Source organism: Nyctereutes procyonoides, unplaced genomic scaffold (genome assembly GCF_905146905.1).
Source record: "Nyctereutes procyonoides isolate TBG_1078 unplaced genomic scaffold, NYPRO_anot_genome, whole genome shotgun sequence".
Classification (NCBI taxonomy): Eukaryota; Metazoa; Chordata; class Mammalia; order Carnivora; family Canidae; genus Nyctereutes; species Nyctereutes procyonoides.
The window spans coordinates 18584004-18603186 of record NW_026575032.1 but is presented as its reverse complement, the minus strand read 5'-3'; the positions used below and the strand labels follow the sequence as shown (position 1 = coordinate 18603186).

Genomic DNA, 19183 nt, shown 5'->3' with positions numbered 1-19183 from the left:
GCTCTGGGTCGGCCGGCGTGTTGGACCACGCGCCCGCTGCGGGGGGATGATGAGCGCGTCCTCCGGCAGGGTGCAGGCGGAAGCCATGGGGCGCTTCGTCAGGAAACTCCAGGTACTGCTGTGAGGGCCTGTCCCGTGGGCAGCCGTCGCTTCTGTAGCACCCACTCGCTGTCCACCTCCAGCTTGTGAAATCCGCCACCGCGGGTTTCGCAGCAGCCGCATTAGCACTGAGCGTTACTGAGGCCGCTTGGTGGAGGAGACAGTGGAGAAGGGGATACTAAGGAACAAAAGCCAAATGCCCTCATGGGAAGGCTGCCGATGGCCTCTCCCCTGTGCAGTCTCCTCGAGGTGCTAAGACAAACGTCTTTAAAGGCATAATCTTCCTTTCTGTAGCCTTTCGCTCTGTTGCAGATACAGATTGCGCGTGGTCTCGCCACAGTTTCCTTTGAGGTGCATCTGGAATTACTTGAAAAGCACAGCAGGTAGACGGTGTTCGAATGGTTCTCTCTGGTGAGCTCCATCTTCAGAGACAGGACGTGGAGCTAAGGGCGAGGGGGCCGAGGAGCCAGCTGGCGTCACAGCGCCCACAGAGCCTCGGCATTGGCTTCTAGCACGGGAGGACTCAGGGCCGGGGCAGCATGCCAGAGCTCGACTATTTTCATTGATCGGTATGAATCATTTTCTCTCTGTTGCCTGTACTTTTGCCACCGGGCACACCACGGAGGTGCCAGCAGGTGTGCGGCTGACCTTTCCCTGGCTCCCCGCTGAGGTGCCTGCCGCGGAGTTTCTAATCGTTGCCGATCTCTCTGCAGACAGAGCTTTTCGTGCACGCCTTCAAGGATCAGCTGGTCAGGAGCGCTCTTTTAGCCCTCTACACTGCCAGGCCAGGAGGTGTCCCGAAGAAGCCACCATCTCCTAAGAGCAGCGCAGACGACAGCTGCCCCCAGGACGCACCCCCGCCGGTGGGAAGGCAGGACTCCATACCCCATCACTCAGACTACGATGAAGAGGAGTGGGTAAGTCTCCTGCACATCGCTCGCCTCCCTGTGTGTGGTGCTGCAAAGTAGAGCCAGAGAGATGAGAAATGTCTGCTCTTCATCAAAACAAGGTGGGAAGTTTTCGTCCACAAATAAGATTGTGGATCAAACAAACAAACAAACGAAAAAACAAAACAAAAGAAAGATTGTGGATCAGTGGGTCACAGTGTTCCTTGGGGGCAAATTCTAGACGCAAGCTTTACTCCTGATCCCATTTATTCAGCACGAAGATGTGTGTGTGTGTCTGTGGTCACACACGACGATGCTGCAGTTATAGGACTTTAGAATACTTTTCTGCATTTACTGCAAAGGTAATATAAACCATTAAAATTGTATTTTTTTCCCACTCATTTCTGAGAAAATGAGTGGGAAGTATCAGAGAGAGAGAGACAGAACGTGAGAGACTCCTAACTCTGGGAAACGAACTAGGGGTGGTGGAAGGGGGGGGTGGGGGTGACTGGGTGACGGGCACTGAGGAGGGCACTTGATGGGATGAGCACTGGGGGTTATGCTATATGTTGGAAAATTGAACTCCAATAAAAAAATAATTTAAAAAATTAAAAAAAAAAGAAATACCAAAAAAAAAAAAGACTGAAATAGACTTTATCATACCTGGATTGGGGGATGATTTGTTACTGAGTTTTTAGTAGAGATACTGGAATTTTTCTCCTTATGGTATTTGTAAAGTTGGCATTCTGCTTTTAATTAGTCTTCACAATATGTAAAGAATTTGCAAATAGGATTTCTTCTTGAAAGACTCATGGCATTGGGAAAAAAATTTTAAATACAAAAAAAATTATATTTCTTCTAGAAAAAGAGTCAACAGTCACTCATAACCCACTACTCATTGCAAATATTTTCTTGATGCGATCCACTGTTTCAGTTCTGGATGTACTTCGAAAGGTATTAGCATTTAAATGGCGGTGGATGGAAAAATCTCCTAAATCCTTCCTGTTCATGATTCTGTGATTTAAAAGAAAATGTTGCTGCAGGTGCTCTAAAATCGGCAAAAGGGTGGCCATAAAAGCATCTGAAAAAAAAAAGCTAGTAAAGGTGAAAAGGAAAAAAAAAAAAAGGAAGCCAACATTACAATAAGAACTCTAGTTGGACAGAATAAGAGAAACACGAAGGTTCTGGGGACAGGGGAGCGGTGTTATTCCTGAATAAGCACCTATTAATTATCCAGGAACCACTCAAAGTCCGTGCGCATCACACACCCAGAGGAGGAAGCCCTTTACCGCATCGTAAGTTTAACCAAGAAAATAGCATCCTGGTCATATAGGTGGTAAAACAGCCGGTGACTACTTCGCCTGCCCCCTAGAATCGAAGAGCATTCGGGGAGTAAATTATTTGAAAGGCCCGACTCTCTCAACAAAATTACTGTCTGAAGGGCTGTGAAGTGATGCCTCGTCTTTTCTTTTGATAAAATTTCCATCACAGCGAAGACAGAGGCGGGTTCCAAGGGGTCAATGCTGAGTAAGTATTTGTTGCTGCTGATTAAGATCGCGTTTCTCCCACAGAAGCGTCTTCAAAAGCGCAGGTTTAATTTTTCCCCTTTTTACCTTCACCTTCTTCAATTTATTCACAGCTCCAAGGCGTACATACCTCTTAACCTCTCTGAAGCTCAATTTTCTCAACCGTAAAGTGAAAATAGCAGCCTCCGTTCCGTGTAGCTCTTGGGATGGTCATGAGATAAATGACTTCCTGTGTGACATCGCCCCATGGCCCCATTGCCTGGAAGGGCCCAGAGGACACGCGGCATCACGTTAGTGGTGCTGCTGCATGTTGGCTTCTTTAGGGCGCGTAGATCAGATAGTCTGATTATGGAGATTAATATGATTCTTTGAAGTAAATGGGGAAAGCGGATCTAGCATACGGTGTGTGTTGTGAATCCTAAAGACTTTGAGTAGATAGAGAAAAGAACTCGTATTTCACTTAATTAAACATATAATGTTGACCTTTTGACAAATAATTTCCATTTTTATGTTAAGTCAGGACTTTAGATCGGGTCTCTTGTGATCATTTTCACCTCGCTGTGTCGTGTGAGGCCTCCCCCCACCTGCCTCCCTGCTGCTCACAGGTGTCCCTCCACTGCCCTCCCTCCTGGTTTCCTTTTCATTCCATAATTTTTGAGACCTATATTGGAGGTGCTCCAGGTGGGAAGGTCAGTGACCCTAGATCCTTGGGTTCTGGAATGTGGGGTCCCCGTCTCCTGGTGGATGCAACCAGATAGTCACAAAAGGCTGTGACATTGGTAGGAGAGAGCCGGGGGCAGGCAGTGGGCTGTGCAGTGTGAGCCCCGCCGAGGCTGTGCGTACAGATGTGCCGGGGGGAGAGGGGGCAGGGGTGGGGACTGCGCTGTGGCGGGAGGAGAACCAGGGACCTCGAGGCAGTGAGGACCAGGAGCAGTTTCCGGTTGCACAGGGGGAAGCTGGAAGGAGGGGATCCAGAAGCAAGATTCGGATGATTTAAAAGCGAATAGAGACTTAACCACTCAAGGAACAGGATGGGGGCCTCGCTAGCTGACGGGGCCTTGCTAGCTGACGGGTTGGGAGAGTGGGCGTGTGTGTGTGTGTGTGTGTGTGTGTGTGTGTGTGTGAGATCATCCTTAGTTGTTTCTTTGTTCTGCCTTAGAGCTGGTGAAAAGTGAGCATGTCTGTTCTCCAGAGGCCGCTGGATGCGACGCGGCTGTGGGTGGCAGGGCCAGGCCTCCCCGGGGCACCTGCTGGAGGCCGGGCCTGGGCACAGGCCGCAGGCACCCTGGTGAGGTTGGCCTCACTCAAAGAGGCAGGGCGAGGCTGGATGGCCTCTCTCTTGTTTGTCTAAGATATTTTCCCAGTTGAATTTTTTTTAAGAAAAGACTTCATATATTTATTTGATAGAATGAGCACAGGTGCACAGGGAGGGGCAGCAGCGGGTGGGGGGGAACTGGGAACTGGATGCACGTGGGGCTCAGCCCCAGCATCCCAGGATCACGACTGAGCTGAAGGTGGGCACTCGACCCGCTGAGCCCCTGGCGCCCTCACAGTTGTGGGGAGACCCAGTTGACCTGTGAGGCTGCGCCAGGCTGAGGTGTGCCCACGTCATAAGGGCTTGAGAAATCACCACCATGGCCGATTGGATCACCGTGCATCACGCAGTTGGATCCCTTTGTTAGGAGAGTGGTGACCACCCCCTGCCTTAGCAACCCTCAGTATGGGGTGCTTAGTCACCACCTGTACGACCCCCCCCCACTTACTACCCCATAACTGCAAGGCCGCACCTTCTGACCCCTCTACCCCTTTCCCCACCCCCCGCCCTTACCTCCAGCAGCATCAGTGTGTTGGGCTGCAATGAACTTGGCTTCTGCTTGTTCGTGTTTAGATGCCACACGTAAGTGAGATCAGACAGGACTGGTGCTTCTCCACCTGAATCAGGTCACTGAGCTGAGCGCCCTGGGGCCCGTCCTCCTGGTGGCAGGTGGCGGGACTTCCTCCCTCCTGTCGTGGCTCAGGGACATTCCGCAGCCGTGTCCGATCGCCTGTCAGTGGACACCCGGGTCGCATCCGTGTCTGGGTCACTGTGAACAGAGCCACAGTGATGTGGAGTTGCTGAGACCCCCTTGAGATTGTGATTTCATCCCCTTCGGGCTTATGTGTTCACAGAAGTGGGATCGCTGGGGCACGCGGCTCTTCAGTTTTCAGTATTTCAGGAACCTCCGCACTGGTTTTCAGCGTCTGCACCAGTTGATATCCCCTCCGCAGGGCACAGGGTTCCCTCTTTCCGCATCTACGCCAGCATTTGTCATCTCTGGTCTTTTTGATGATAACCACTCTAACAGGTATGAGGGGATAGCTCATTGTACTTTGAATTTGCATTTCCTGGTGATGAGCACCTTGCGGGGGGCGTGTCGGCTACATTGATGACGTCTTTGGTAAGATGGCCATTCAGTTCCTCTGGTCTGTCCACTTTTTAGATTTTTTTTTCCCCATTGAACTTGATGAGTTCTTTATATAGTTTGGATTTTAACTTTGGGTGCCTTATTTTATCTTTAAAGCAGAATCATCTACAAAAATAAGGGGAAGAAGAGGAGGACAGGCTGAGGAGAGGGGTAGAAGTTTCAAATAGGCACCAAAGAAAGTGAAGAGAGGCGCTTACTGGCAACATTTGGAAAATTTAGGAAGAATTCCAGTCCCTGGGAAGGACCAGTGAAGACCGGGGTAGGAGTCCACATGGTCATTGGTTTCCCACTATTTTGAGAATACTTTCTTAGTCTTAACACTAGGAAAGCCTTTTATTTCTTTTTCTTGCCTGATTGCTGAGGCGAGGACTTCTAGGACTATGTTGAATAGCAGTGGTGAGAGTGGACATCCCTGTCTTGTTCCTGATCTTAGGGGAAAGGCTCCCAGTGCTTCCCCATTGAGAATGATTTTGGCTGTGGACCTTTCGTAGATGGCTTTGAAGATGCTGAGGAACGTTCCCTCTATCCCTACACTCTGAAGAGTTTTGATCAGGAATGGATGCTGTGTTTTGCCAAATGCTTTCTCTGCATCTATTGAGAGGATCCTATGGTTCTTGTTTTTTTTTTTCCTTGCTGATCTGATCCATCACGTTGATTGCTTTACGAGTGTTGAACCAGCCTTGCATCCCGGGGATAAATCCCCCTTGGTCATCGTGAATAGTCTTCTTAATGTACTGTTGGATCCTATTGGCTAGTATCTTGGTGAGAATTTTTGCATCTGTGTTCATCAGGGATATTGGTCTATAATCCTCCTTTTTGGTGGGGTCTTTGGTTTTGGAATTAAGGTGATACTGGCCTCATAGAACGAGTTTGGCAGGAAAAAGACTTACTGATTTTTTTCTTCCAGTTGATGCAGAAGGGTCTTCTCCGTTTCTCAGCTGTTTTGGTTTCTTTCACAGGCAAAAGGGTAGGATAATAATAAAGATCTGCATCTCCCTCTTTTTCTTCTTTCATATAATTTCTGAATTTCTTCCAGAACGCACTGTTGCTAGAAAGTATATGAATACTTTTTCTAAATTTACCACATTTACAAGGAAAATCTTTCCCACTCAGAAAAATTGCTTCTAACTCTCTCTTCCTAATATAATCTGACTCTATGTACAAATGTAACCAACTTTGATTATCATGTAACATTCTAATTGATTTTCCATAGCAACCCCTTCCTATTAAAAAGATAACTTGGTTAAAAAATAGAAATCCCTTATTTAAAAAGAAAAAATCTACCAAAGTCATAACCATTTAACATTATTTTCAAAGCTTTGTTTTACTTTGAAAAGTTGAGTAAATCCAAAGAAAATGTAGCTAATTGAAAATGCCTTTAGAGACTGTGCTATTAAATGAATTGGAAACATAACTTTGAGTACCACTTTTCTTAGTTAATTAGGTGTTAGAAAAGTTTCAGCACTTATTACAAGTCTAATCAACTTGCTGAAATAATTCAGTGTTTTAAGTTAATTTAGTTAGGTTTCTGTGATATATGAATCATTTAGGTTGGTTTAGAGTTGCACATAAGATTACAGGAGCTCCATTTAAAAAATTGTTTTATTTAATGTCTTATAATGACTGTAGTTTTGACAATTACTTAGCTTAAGCCTTTAGCTTCTTATAATAAATATTGGAAAGTAAATATATGTCTTTAAATTACTCTTGAATTCTACTCTGTTGATACATGGCGAAGCCTTTCTTTTTGAGGTTAGAAGAAAGAATATTAATTCTAAATCAGTGGGAGGCTGTTCTCTTTTCAACCTGTTTTGTTGGCAAAATTGATGACATGAATCTGGATAATAATTATCTAGTCAATATGGAAGAGATTGAAACTAAAATGATCATTGACAAAAAAAGTGTTATTTGCTGAATTTTACTTATTAAATGACTGAGTGCTTTAAAGATTTATTTTCCTCAAGTTAGCAAACAATTAAACCCAAAGGAATGTCGGGATTTTATGACAATCTGTGCAACGAAATAAACTAATATAACATTCCTCATCTTCTAGCTGGTAAAAATGACATATTGCTTTTCTTTCTCTTTATCTCTACAACAGATGCTTCTAGCAGCTGGGCTTCCAAGATTAGTTTGTCCAAAATATGAAAGCATGTCATCCAACTAAAGTATTAAGTTGACCCAGTTTTTGTGGCTTCCAGTAATTATACTATTCTCTAGAACACTGTGATTTAACTTCAGCATTACTACACTGATGGGTTCAGGGCTAAATCTGTCTACCCTCATTCAAAAATTGTTAAAAAAAAAAAGATAAACTTCTGATCCTTTATATTCTGCTCCATTCCAGCAAAGAGCAGAAGTAGGAAAACTACTCTTATTACTTAGGCAAATGTGTTGTTTAGTTGAACTAAATTTCTATAGCAGGCAACATTTCGCCGTCCACATGACCCAATTAATTCCCTTCTTTGTGTTGTAAATGTAAATCAAATTTTAAATTTTAATTCCATGCTTAAACTAGGGGAACATTTTCTGTGCCTTCTTATAGTAAAATGTGTTTATCTCACATAAGCAGAGTAGACAATTCATATTAACCTATAATAAATTGTCAAGAATTTTATAGGTTTTTAGAAGCAATAGCACAAATTTATAATAATATTTATGTCAGACATCCTGTTAATAAAATCATATGTAGCCTGAAAAGAAAATTGTGGTTTCTCTGTAACTCATGTTCCCAAACATTGCATTTTTGCAATGAGATTTACATAAGCCACTTTCTAGTATGTTCTGTACTAACGTCTCACAGTCCATTTTGTACTAAACTTCCTCTAATGATGTCTAGAACAACTATGAATCCCTTAAGCTTCACAAGAGTAGGTAGAGCTATTTATAGTGCCATAATTAGTAACCGTAAGCATACATAGTCGCAAAATATTACTAACTACTGAAAGCAAAACACATTTACCAACCAGATACCTCCACGGGCCATCTGCAGTGATCAGTATTCTCAACTTCACTTGCCATCTTCTGTCTACATCTTAGACCTTGTCTCTAGGGAAAATAGTGCAGGCTGTGCATAATGCAGAGGTACCTATGCAAATTAATAATTCAAAAGAGATTCTGTTCAGTTCTCTGACTGGCTAGAATTATTTTAAGTGAAGCCATTGACCCGATCTTAATAAGAAGGAAATTCCTTCGTTAGAGGTAATTAATTCTTATAGACAACTAGATACTAACTTTTGATTTAACTTTTCTAAAGCAACATCTTAGAGTTTAGTTACCTGACTGAATGAAATTTCCACTGAATTATGGCCATTTATTTCTAAATTTTATATCATAGACAGAGATGTATTTTATATACATATGCATTTGACTCCAAACCATTTTGTTTAATAAAGCGTTATTCTCGCATTTCGTGATGATACAGCCTCATGAACACTAAATTATACTTATTTGTTTATATACGTTTCGTCTTTGTGGTCATGATCTTTATAATCTCCTAAAGGGCAAAGTCAATACCATATTCACTGCTGTGTCCCCCCAGTTAGCAGACCATCTGAACAGAGAAGGTACTCATTTCTTACTTGTAGAATAAATTAATGACTTTGAAATTTGTCCTCAGATTATTCTTATTTACTTTCTTATTTGGAAACATGGAATAGTTAATCTTAACGTGACCCTGCACTATGTCACACACCTTTTCCCTTAATAGAATTCATGAATTCTTCTGGAGATTTTGTTTCTCTCTTCTAGCCAAAAGTACCGAGCTATATCCCTCACTCCTTAGTGCATATTTCCCAGTGTCATAATCAACTCACCCGATATTCAATAAACATAGAAAGCAGGAAAATTCTAGATGGATACAGAACATCAGAGATGACCAAAGAACAAGATGAAGAACATGGAACATGATAGACTAAGGCCTTCCGAAGCCTCCAGAAACCCAGCGGTGGCAATTTTAATTTTATTTGATTATTCATGTGCTGATTACAAAGGTCCTAGTTACACAGAAGTAATTTTAGATGTTACCCAGCAAATATGATTGGAAATGACTGTTTTCCTCTTTCCCAACTTTCTATTTTTCATCCCTAAACACATATAATAGGGTTGTTTGGTTTTGTGAATCTTATAATGAGGAGGGGACATTGGAAGCATGTGCTCGCTCCCATTAGAAAGGGCAGGTAAAGACAGAGAGTATTAGGCTCATGGTTCCCCATGTCACACCAAAATGTGTTCTATCATCTGTTTTCTTGATGGATGAGAACCATTCCTGAACTTCTCCAGTCCATTTCACTCAGGAGAAATGTGCTTTGAATACTTACCCAATAATAAACTCCACAAAAGGTGATTAAGCAAAGTTCATGACTGTCCATTAAAATGCACAAATGTTCTATTAAAGAAAAGAAACCCCAAATGAGATCTTTATGTGCATGCATATTCATGAAATCCTGACAATTTCTAGATTTGCCCACATGAAGTTAATATATTCACCTTCAGTTCCCTGTTTTATAGCACCTAATTCAGTGCTTTATACACACTAGTTCCATGTATTTCTCAGAGTTAATGCAGGAATAAATGAATAAATGGATTTGCCGAATCAGCAGTTCATCCTCCCAACTCAAACTAGTGTTTTTAACAGAGATATTTTATTTTTATTAATGTAATGGTGACTTTCCTGTGGTTTTATACTGAATACCCCTTGGATACTTTATTGACTCTTACAATGCCTGATTCAACGTCAGATACTTTCATTTGCCTGGGTGTAATGAATATGCAAACTGGAGTGAATATACACACATACTTTAGAAATGTATTACATTCAAATCAAGTGCTCTTAAACTTCAGTATATTCTAATGTGAATAGTGAGACATTATTTTCTAGACAGGAATTTTTGAATCTCCATAATTTAATAGATAGTTAAAAATGCTGAAGTGGGGCACCTGAGTGGCTCAGTCAGTTAAGCATCCACCTCTTGATTTTGGCTCAGGTCATGATCTCAAGGTGGTGAGATTGAGCCCCCAATGGGCTCTGCACTGGGTATGGACTCTGCTTCAAACTCTCTCCCTCCCTTTCCCATTATCCCTCCCCCTCTGTTCATGCATGCTCTCTTGAAAACATACATATATACATAAATAGATAAATAAAATGCATATATATATGTATATATATGTATAATTGACTTGATATATCAGGGGAAACTCTGTTAAAAAAAAAATCAATCCTGGAAATTGATTGTATGCAACACACTATCTGATAATGTCATATAATTCAGCCAGTTGTGCAACTATCTAATGGTGTGCAGATAACATCCAATCACCAACTTAAAATTGGAAGCTTCAGATAATCAGTGGATTTATTTTTGTTAATAGACAAATACTCTATGTAATGTTTTCAACAAATTGAAAGCATTACCATCATGTGGCATTTATTAGGGTGAATGCAGCGATTCAAAGTACGAGCTTGGTTCTAACTTTATTTTTTTTTAATTTTTATTTATTTATGGTAGTCACACAGAGAGAGAGAGAGAGAGAGAGAGAGAGAGAGAGAGAGGCAGAGAGGCAGAGACACAGGGAGAGGGAGAAGCAGGCTCCATGCACCGGGAGCCCGACGTGGGACTCGATCCCGGGTCTCCAGGATCGCGCCCTGGGCCAAAGGCAGGCGCCAAACCGCTGTGCCACCCAGGGATCCCCTGGTTCTAACTTTAATTTGAAGATGCATGTGATAATATTTACTTTAGTCGTATCTTTTTACTTGAAAGTCACAGGTTGTGAAGTCAATCAACAGATGTTAATTAAGCATCAGTAATGTGCAATAATGCTATAGGTACTTGGGAGAAAGCAAATTAAGTATAAAATACAGATCCTCAAAAGCCATATCTCGTTTAATTCAAGGGAACGGCCAGAACTCATAAAATAAGCAGAGATATTATAAGATATGGAATCTTTCCCAGAATGGAGGTGGTTGTGTGATACGCATTAAACACATCAAAAATATTCAGAGAATTAAGCATACTGAAAATACTCAGAAGTTATATGAAGGTTGAAGAAGATGAAGAATATCATCCCCTCCTTTCATTCATTCGTTTGCTCATTTATTCATTCTTTTATTTACCTATTCCCTGATGAGTACTAGGACCTGAGAATAATAGTCATTTCCCTCATAGAGCTCCCTGTCTACTAGAAAGAAAAAATGTTAAGCAGAGAGAATAGAATGAACCATTCTTGGAGATGGTGAGACTTGAAAGGGTGAGAATTGGATTGATGGAAGGAGGAGGCATTATTCTAAGCGTAAAAAGCAGTTTGTGTCAAGATAGAAATATGAGTTCCTCCAAGCTTTCCTTCATATCTTTGATGTTCAGCACCGAGCAGGCTTGTAGCAGATGCCCAGAAAGTATATGTTGAGCTAATTAACAGCTTGTTTCTAGGACAGCAAGACGACTGACCTGAGGAAGTTTTCATTTTGAAGACTAACGAGAAATAAGGAGAATTATGTAGGTTGACACGCTGCAGAGGCGCCTCCGGGCTGAGAGAAGAATGGATTCTTGCTGCAGTACAAAGCTGCCTTTGATCAGAGGAGTGATGATGTGAGCGTGGTGATGGATGAAGGTGATCGTGCGCTCGCGTAGGCCTGATCGTGTGATAGCTTATTGTCTGGGTCTGGCCACGAGCCAAACCAGGGGAATACGGAGGGGTCTGCTAGAGAAACAGCAGCTGGCTAGCTGAATCCACGTGTATGACTAGGGACTGGATTCCAGGGTGAGGCCGGCAGTGTGGTTATCAGGAAACAAAGGTCAGAGATTTTTACATGAGTAATTAGGTGAAGTTAAGCAAGAGGATCAATAGGAAGCAAAAGTTGGAGAATCTCACTTAATTCTGATGGTTGTCACACATCTGGCTATTTAACACGAGCCAGTTTGTATCATGGAGTATTTCAAGTGCAATTCCTCTCTTCCCACAGTCTGCTTGAGTGAGGACTCAGGGAGAAGAGCTGGAAGCTATGGAACGAGCGAAGGTTTGCGGCGTTGAGGGACTTTGTCAAGTACAAATTGTTCTCAGTCAACTCAAGGGTAAACCTTATTAATGCACTGGCTCGTTCTCATCAAAGTCCTCAAAAATTGGTGATGACAAGTGGGGAATCGTACATAGAGATACAGATGCAAGGAAGCTACCTTGCCCCCCCTTTCAGCTCTCAGTGAAGTCTTCACATTCTTGCTGATCAAAAATCGGCTCCAGAAAAATTGGGATCAGCTAAGCATTGCTGAACTCGTAAAAAAAAAAAAAAAAAAAAAAAAAAAAAAAAAAAATTAACTAAAGGAGTCAGGATTTCTCTCGATGGAACCAATCTCATAAATGTGTGGCAATGCTGAATAACCAACATGTCCCCTGCCCTCATGGCTCACTTTGCCGGGTCCAAAGTCCCCCCAACTACTGACTGGTATATCCATTATATTTGTATATCTATTGCCACTGGGCTTGATGTGCATGATACCTTAGGTCTTAACCCAGAAATAAATAAGGACCAAAATTATACCTGACTCAGATAGAATAAATATTGCTACTAATTCCCATTGACCTTGGTCGCTCATTGCCGAGAAATAGTTTATATAGTCCTTCACCTCCAAGAAGTTGGATTATCTAAAGCCTCCATTAAGGTCAAGGACACCATATGGGCTCTATGTGATAAAAGTTAGATTTTAACCCACCAATTTTCCATTACGTATTTCGACAGGAGACACACCAGGATAATGACTGCTATTTCAGGGCGAAGGGGTGGGGGGGGCATGGAGCAGGAAGGCCTAGCAATCTGTTTCTCTGATGCGCTGTTGTGTTGCTTTGATTTCGGTTTTGGTTTGATTTGCTGTGATTTGAAAACTTGGGTCTAGAGTAATATCCCTGATCGAAGAAGGGGAAGGCTGGAAGCTCCACGTACTACGCCACATTCTTATGCCTCCATTGTCTTTGCTCAGCTAACCAGACTTCTCTCTTCATGAGAGCCATCTGAGATGAACTGTGTGATTTCAGTAGGGAAGACAATGGAGTAGGCCCCAGTCATTCCAACAATCTAAGCAAAAAGAAGCTCCTACATGGACTGTCCTCATGAGTGAAAATCATTAGAACTAGAATGCATTTTTGCTGATAATTTCCCTTTGTCTGAATGCTTTCACATAGATATTATAGAAAACAGTTTACGAGAGAAATCAGATATTCAGGATTTCCCTACAAGAATATCGCCTACCCATTTTTGGCATCCTAATTTCAAAATAATGATTTTGCTAAGAATAATCATTAATTTTCTCCTAGAAATTGAATTATCTTCTCTCCCTATAACCCATTCCTTATTTTACATCCCCGACACATAGTTTGGGTTTTGATGCTGACACTGTCCTCTGTTCATGTTAGCCACGGACATCCTTTGAGCCAGGCTCATTGACCTTTTCGCCAAGTGATTGTTCCATCCTTGATTGTATGGCCCTCTTGATTTCAGACTTAAGGGTACAATGTGACCAGCCCATCCTTTTCAGAATCCCGTCCTAGTGATTTGCCATTAGATTCATTTTCCAAGTCTCAGGTAACTGACACCTACTCTTGCTCATGTGAGGTGACACACGCCTTTTCTTGAACCTTTCTGTGGCTCCTTCTCCTGATCTTCCTCTGTCCAGCTTGTCCCCAGAGTCCTAGGAATCTCACTTAAGCGGAATTCCTACAATTCCATGGGAAATCATAGGGGAAGGAATCAAATCTTTGAAACCAAATAGAATTTCTAATTTAGTTATACCCATTTTAACGTGGAATGTTATTCAACATCTCTTACCTGAAGTCTCCTCACCTCTAAAGACTGAGTCCATAATGTCGATCTTATGTGGTGTTTTTGAAGGTAAATTAACTAATTTCATATGCCAGGTGAATGCAAATAGCAGCTCTCAACCTGCCTCTGGGTTGGAGTCATCTCCCTTCTCCTCTCTCCTTTTCTCCATTTCTCTCTCTCTCTCTCTGCCTTTCCAGGCCCTGTGCAATGTAGTGACGACACAGCCCTCAACTCATAAACTAGCATTAGAGACAATGGTCTAAATCGATAACTTTAATCTACTTTGTAGATGCCATAAAGGAAGAAGAAGCATTGACTAACCAAATAGCATTCTCTCCCCTCCAGCTAGGCAGGGTCTTCTTCCCAAGAGATAAAGACCAGCTTGAGTCTGCTCGGGGCCTCCTGCTGAGTGTGTCTTCAATAAAAAATCTGATTATATATGAATCATGTATTCATCTTGCATAAGACACTGCTCAATTTCTCACCTCCAACGAGCATCCTCCCAGATTGTGTGTCCTCTAAGTGTTTAATGACTTAAGTATTTTTCTACTATTTACCACCCAACCTCTTACCATATGGTTGTTGGTCTCATCCAATGAACATACCTCACTCTGCACCACATGCCAATAAAGGTCTCTTCTCTGTCTGCAAAGATTACTTTTTCTGTGAGTATAATCCTATAACGCAAAGTATAAAGGAAGAGCAATATATAGGGTAAGAATGTAAAATTATCCTTTTTTATATTCTTATATTCTGGTCTTTGGAGATGTAATTAAGAGAAGTTGGTTAACCCCGTATATTACTTTATATAAGAAAGGCAGCATGCAATACGACTTGATTTTTGATCAAAATAGAAGGTTCCTCTCAACATGGACAACAGAAAGAGAATTGAAAATTTATCTCATGTACAAAGCTAATCTGGAAAATTAAGACTAATCCCTCCCCTTTTTTTCCTCAGTAACAGAGTTTATGCCCAGTGTTAGCCGGAGAGCTGCTTCATTTTTCCATTTAATAGCTTTAAAGATGCAGTGGTTGGTGGCAATTAAGGGATGTTCAGGATGGGGGCCGTCAGTTGGTTATCGTGGTCTGAAAAGTAAGCTCCTTACCAAATCCCAAGGAGTGATGTCGGGACCTCAGTTTGCTTACCTTTCTCCACACTTTGTCCCAGAAGAAGCGAGCTTCCCTAGGTCTCCTGCACCATAGCTCAGAGGTGCCCCCACCCTATTTTCCTTGACAGTAGGCAGGGCATAAAGCAATTTATGGATGTGATTGGTGTCTTAGTTTCCCTTAGAGGGGAAGTGCTTTTAATTTTTGGTAGAATAAGTCTGCCTTTAGGGGAAAAATTTTTGTGATTGATAACATATTTAACACCCAGAATTAAAAGGTGATGAAAAGCAAGTTTGATTCATTTAGGACAGCCAGCAAGAAGAGGATGTGGTTTTGCCAAATTGTAGTAATTTTCCAAGCACGTTCATAGAGGTGATGTTATTTGGCTCCCACTGCAGCATGGTGAGGTAGGCAGGGCATTCCAAACTGTAGAGGAACCAACTGTGGTTCCCCAGAAATGAGGTGGTTTTCCCATCCACCATCATGTAGGTGGATTTTTAACTTAACTTTTTAAACCTTGAATGTTATACTTTTCCTCTTCAGCTGTAGTGTGCATTATCTGTAAACTCCCATATCTGTTACATTATTCAGTTAACTTAGTCTTTATAAGACAGCCATCAAATAATCTAAGCTCAATTCTTGTTCTTTCTTCCTAGATTTATCTTACCCAAAATGAGTTTCTATGTTTATAAACTTAGTAAAATTAACTTGGGTTAAAAAATACACATTCGATAAAAATATATAAACTACTAAGGAATTACTGTACTTGACTATTACCTTTACATTAAGAGCTATTTCAGAGCTATCTGTTGCAGAGAAAGATGCAAGAAAAGCATCATAAATCCATTTGGTTCTTATGTGATACATAAGATACACCTAATAGGTGTATTAGGGTCCTTCAGAGAAACAGAACCAAGAAGATATATAGTATTTATTACAGGGAATTGTCTCACATAATTTTGGAGGCTGAGAAGTCCCATGATCTGCCATCTGCAAGCCGAAGACCCACGGAAGCTGGTGGTGTAATTCAGGCTGAGTCTATGGGCCTTAGAACCAGAGGAACCAGGGGTGGATATTCCAGCCCAGATCTGAAAGTCTAAGAACCAGGAGCACTGAGGGCAGAAGATCAATGTCCTGATTCAGTCAACCAGGCAAGAGGGATCACATTTTGACTTTCTCTACATTTTTTTTTTCTATCAGGCCATCGATGGATTGAATGATGCCCACCCACACTGGGGAAGACAAACTGTTTTATGAGTCCACCAATTCAAATGTTAATTTCATCCAGAAACCCCTATAAATAATGTTTAGCCAAGTGTCTGGACATCCTGTGATCCAATCAAGTCAACATAAAAAATTAACCACAGTCACAGATGGGGAGTCTGTGACTCCATCTAAATGATGTGGAGAGAGGACAAAAAGGGAAGCTAGGGGTGAGAGGCTACCATAATGATAATTGTATTTAAAGGTTTTCATAGGAAATAACAAGTTCTCAGATTTGGAGTGGTCAGAAGCACCTGAAGAGCTTGTCAAAGTCTCAGCGTACTGTGCCTCCTTCCTAGTGGTTCTATTTGACTTAGTAGGAGCCAACGATCTGCGTTTTAATTCTCTGGGTCATTCTGTTAGGGGTGATGTGAAGACCACACTTTAAGAACTTCTGTTACCTGGAGCAGTGAAATTCATAGAGATAGAAAGCACCATGATGGTTGCCCCGTGGCGGGGAGAGGAGAATGAGTAGTTCATTTTTAAAGGGTAAAAGTTTCAGTTTGGGAAGATGAAAAATTCTAGATGGGTGATGGTGATGGTTGTATAATAATGTAAATGTGCTTAATACCCTTGAACTGTAAGCCTAAAAATGGTTAAGTGATAATGTTATGTACATTATCACAATAAAAAGGAAAAACGAGAATTTTGAGTGCAAATTATAGCTCTTCTTTAAAAACATTGGTGTGTCTTTGCTTTCTTACTGGGTGTTGATAAGGAAAATAGATAGGTCCCATTTAAGATATCATAAGTGCTCAATTATGGATTAATATTGTACAGCAGTTAATCATTACTTTATGACTTAGAAAAAAATGATGAATTAAAGAAAAAGATCATAGCATTTAAATTTTGCTTTCTTAAGAGAAAACAGATTTCTTCTTGTATAGTCATAGTCTGGCCAAAGTAATGGAAGTATCAGAATTAGTCACTGAGCCTGCATCCTTATGATTGGTTGGTCCTCTGCCTGCTTCCCAGAGATGGATTTGTCGGATTTTGCCTTATCTTGTGTTTGCAATGAAATTGTGTAGTGATACTCATGTTCTTTTCAGGATAGGGTGTGGGCCAACGTGGGGAAGAGCCTGAACTGCATTATCGACATGGTGGATAAACTGATTGCAAGAGATGGTGCCAGTGAAGGCGGCGGTGGCAGCAGCAAAGACGGAGAAAAGGACGCTTCTCCAGTGGACCCCATCACAGCTCATCCAAGGGGTAAGGAGTCATTTTTTTTCCCAATCACTGACTGAGTAAACAAAATGAGAAAGTCATGATAAAATGAGATAGAAAAAGAGGAGTCAATCGTGCCTTTGATGAAAGTGCTGATAGCATGCTTTTCCACCGCTCTGGCCTAGATGATAGAAGGCTATTTATCAAATTGCATCTCAGTTGTGTTTTCAGAACTGCTTGCAATGCTCTTTTTTTTTTCCTTTTGCTCCATAAAAACCTTCTTGAAAGAAGAACAGTGTTTTCTTTTAAAGACTCTGACATAGTTTAATCTACTTTGACACATTCCTCCAAATTCTTATTAGGAAGCAAAACAAGTATCTTCTCTCGAAACTCCTAGAAACTTCTAGAGATGTCAGGACACAGTATCGCATAATCCTGAAAAGAATGCAATATGATAAAATGCCTTTTGCCTTATTCTGGGGAATATTTTTGCAAATTATCGCAAAAACACGTAAGAAGGCTTGGTTCCATATAAGAAGAATATATATTAGTAAGTCTAGGTTTCCATGGATACATGTATGCACACAAGCTTACGTGTGCATATGCAGACACGCGGACACATACTTTCAAAAGTATGGCTTATTACAAGCTTTCCTAGAAAATATAATCAAAAGTTTAACTATGGTTGTGTCCCTATAAATGGCTTTCTTGTCAATTTTGTTTTTTGTTAATTTGACAACAAAAAGCTAGACAGATGTCTGATTTCTTTACAATGGTTAAGATCTGCTGTGAAAGTTGTCCCGGCCCTTTTGGTATCCTAAGCATTTGGAGACACTAAACGGTGTTACTCTACTCTCTTCCTCTGAAATCTGATTTCCTTTTACTTAAAAAAAAAAAAATGAGTCAGACGAAAATATGGACACTTGTAAAATTAAATTTATGTTTTCCTGATTTTTCATTACATTTTCATCAAGAGTTTAATTACGTTGAAACATCAATCTTTCATCACTAGATTAACAGTAGGACTGTTTCTAAATCATGTTTGGAAACTATGACTTTCTAAAGTTTTCTTAGTGTAAGTGGTCCTCATCTTCTGTGATACATTCACATGGGAAAGGTTATACTAATATTCTGTATGTTTATACCTACTTGGTCTGAATATACACAGGGATCTTCTCTTTTTTTAATAGTATCAGTTTTATTAGTTAATGGATCTAATGTCAGGTTCTGTGTCAGCTCCATAACTTTTACATGAATCAGAATGAAAGCTTGTCATAACTTATGTCACAAAGGCGTAGTATACTTCAATTTTCTTTATTTGAACACTTATTGACGATCAACTGCAAGCCAGACACTATGCTGAGCTCTGGAAAATGAGGTAAGGAAGCAAAATCCATTCTAGTGGCTTGTTCTGTCCATTGATGGGTTTTCAAGGCATAATACTTTTTTAGCAGAAATAAGATGAGGGGTACTGTATTTTGCCACATTTGTTTTGATGTTCCCTGAAACTTCTCATTCACCAGAACAGAGTTCCAGAATATATGAAATCATATATTTTACCTATATCTTGTATTTCATCAGAAGATTGTATCTGCGGCATCAAAATTACATTTTAAAAAGTAAAAAAAAATATTTGGTTGGTAAATATTTGGGAAGAGTGGATGAATCACTTTCCTTTGGATGTGAGGCATTGTTTAAATATCCTCTAAAACCCTAAAAAAAAAAAAATCCTCTAAAACCACATAGAAGCTGCTGTCAATGTAGAATTCACAACCTGATTGGCTTTGTGGATGATTAAAGTCAAATTACAGCGAAGTGCCCTCCAAGTGATTTTATTTTCAATTGACGGTCCACATTTATTTTATCCAC

At 41.0% G+C, this 19183-nt stretch overlaps 1 protein-coding gene across 3 annotated transcripts in view; it reads left to right on the top strand.

Moving 5' to 3' along the window:
• Positions 1 to 19183, top strand: part of INPP4B (inositol polyphosphate-4-phosphatase type II B) — a 371833-nt gene that overhangs the window by 252973 nt on the left and 99677 nt on the right. For all 3 annotated transcript variants that reach the window (XM_055317016.1, XM_055317017.1, XM_055317018.1), the window contains 2 exons: positions 813 to 1016; positions 17200 to 17359. In XM_055317016.1, the coding sequence (XP_055172991.1) occupies positions 813 to 1016; positions 17200 to 17359 (364 nt within the window). The remainder of the gene's footprint in view (positions 1 to 812; positions 1017 to 17199; positions 17360 to 19183) is intronic.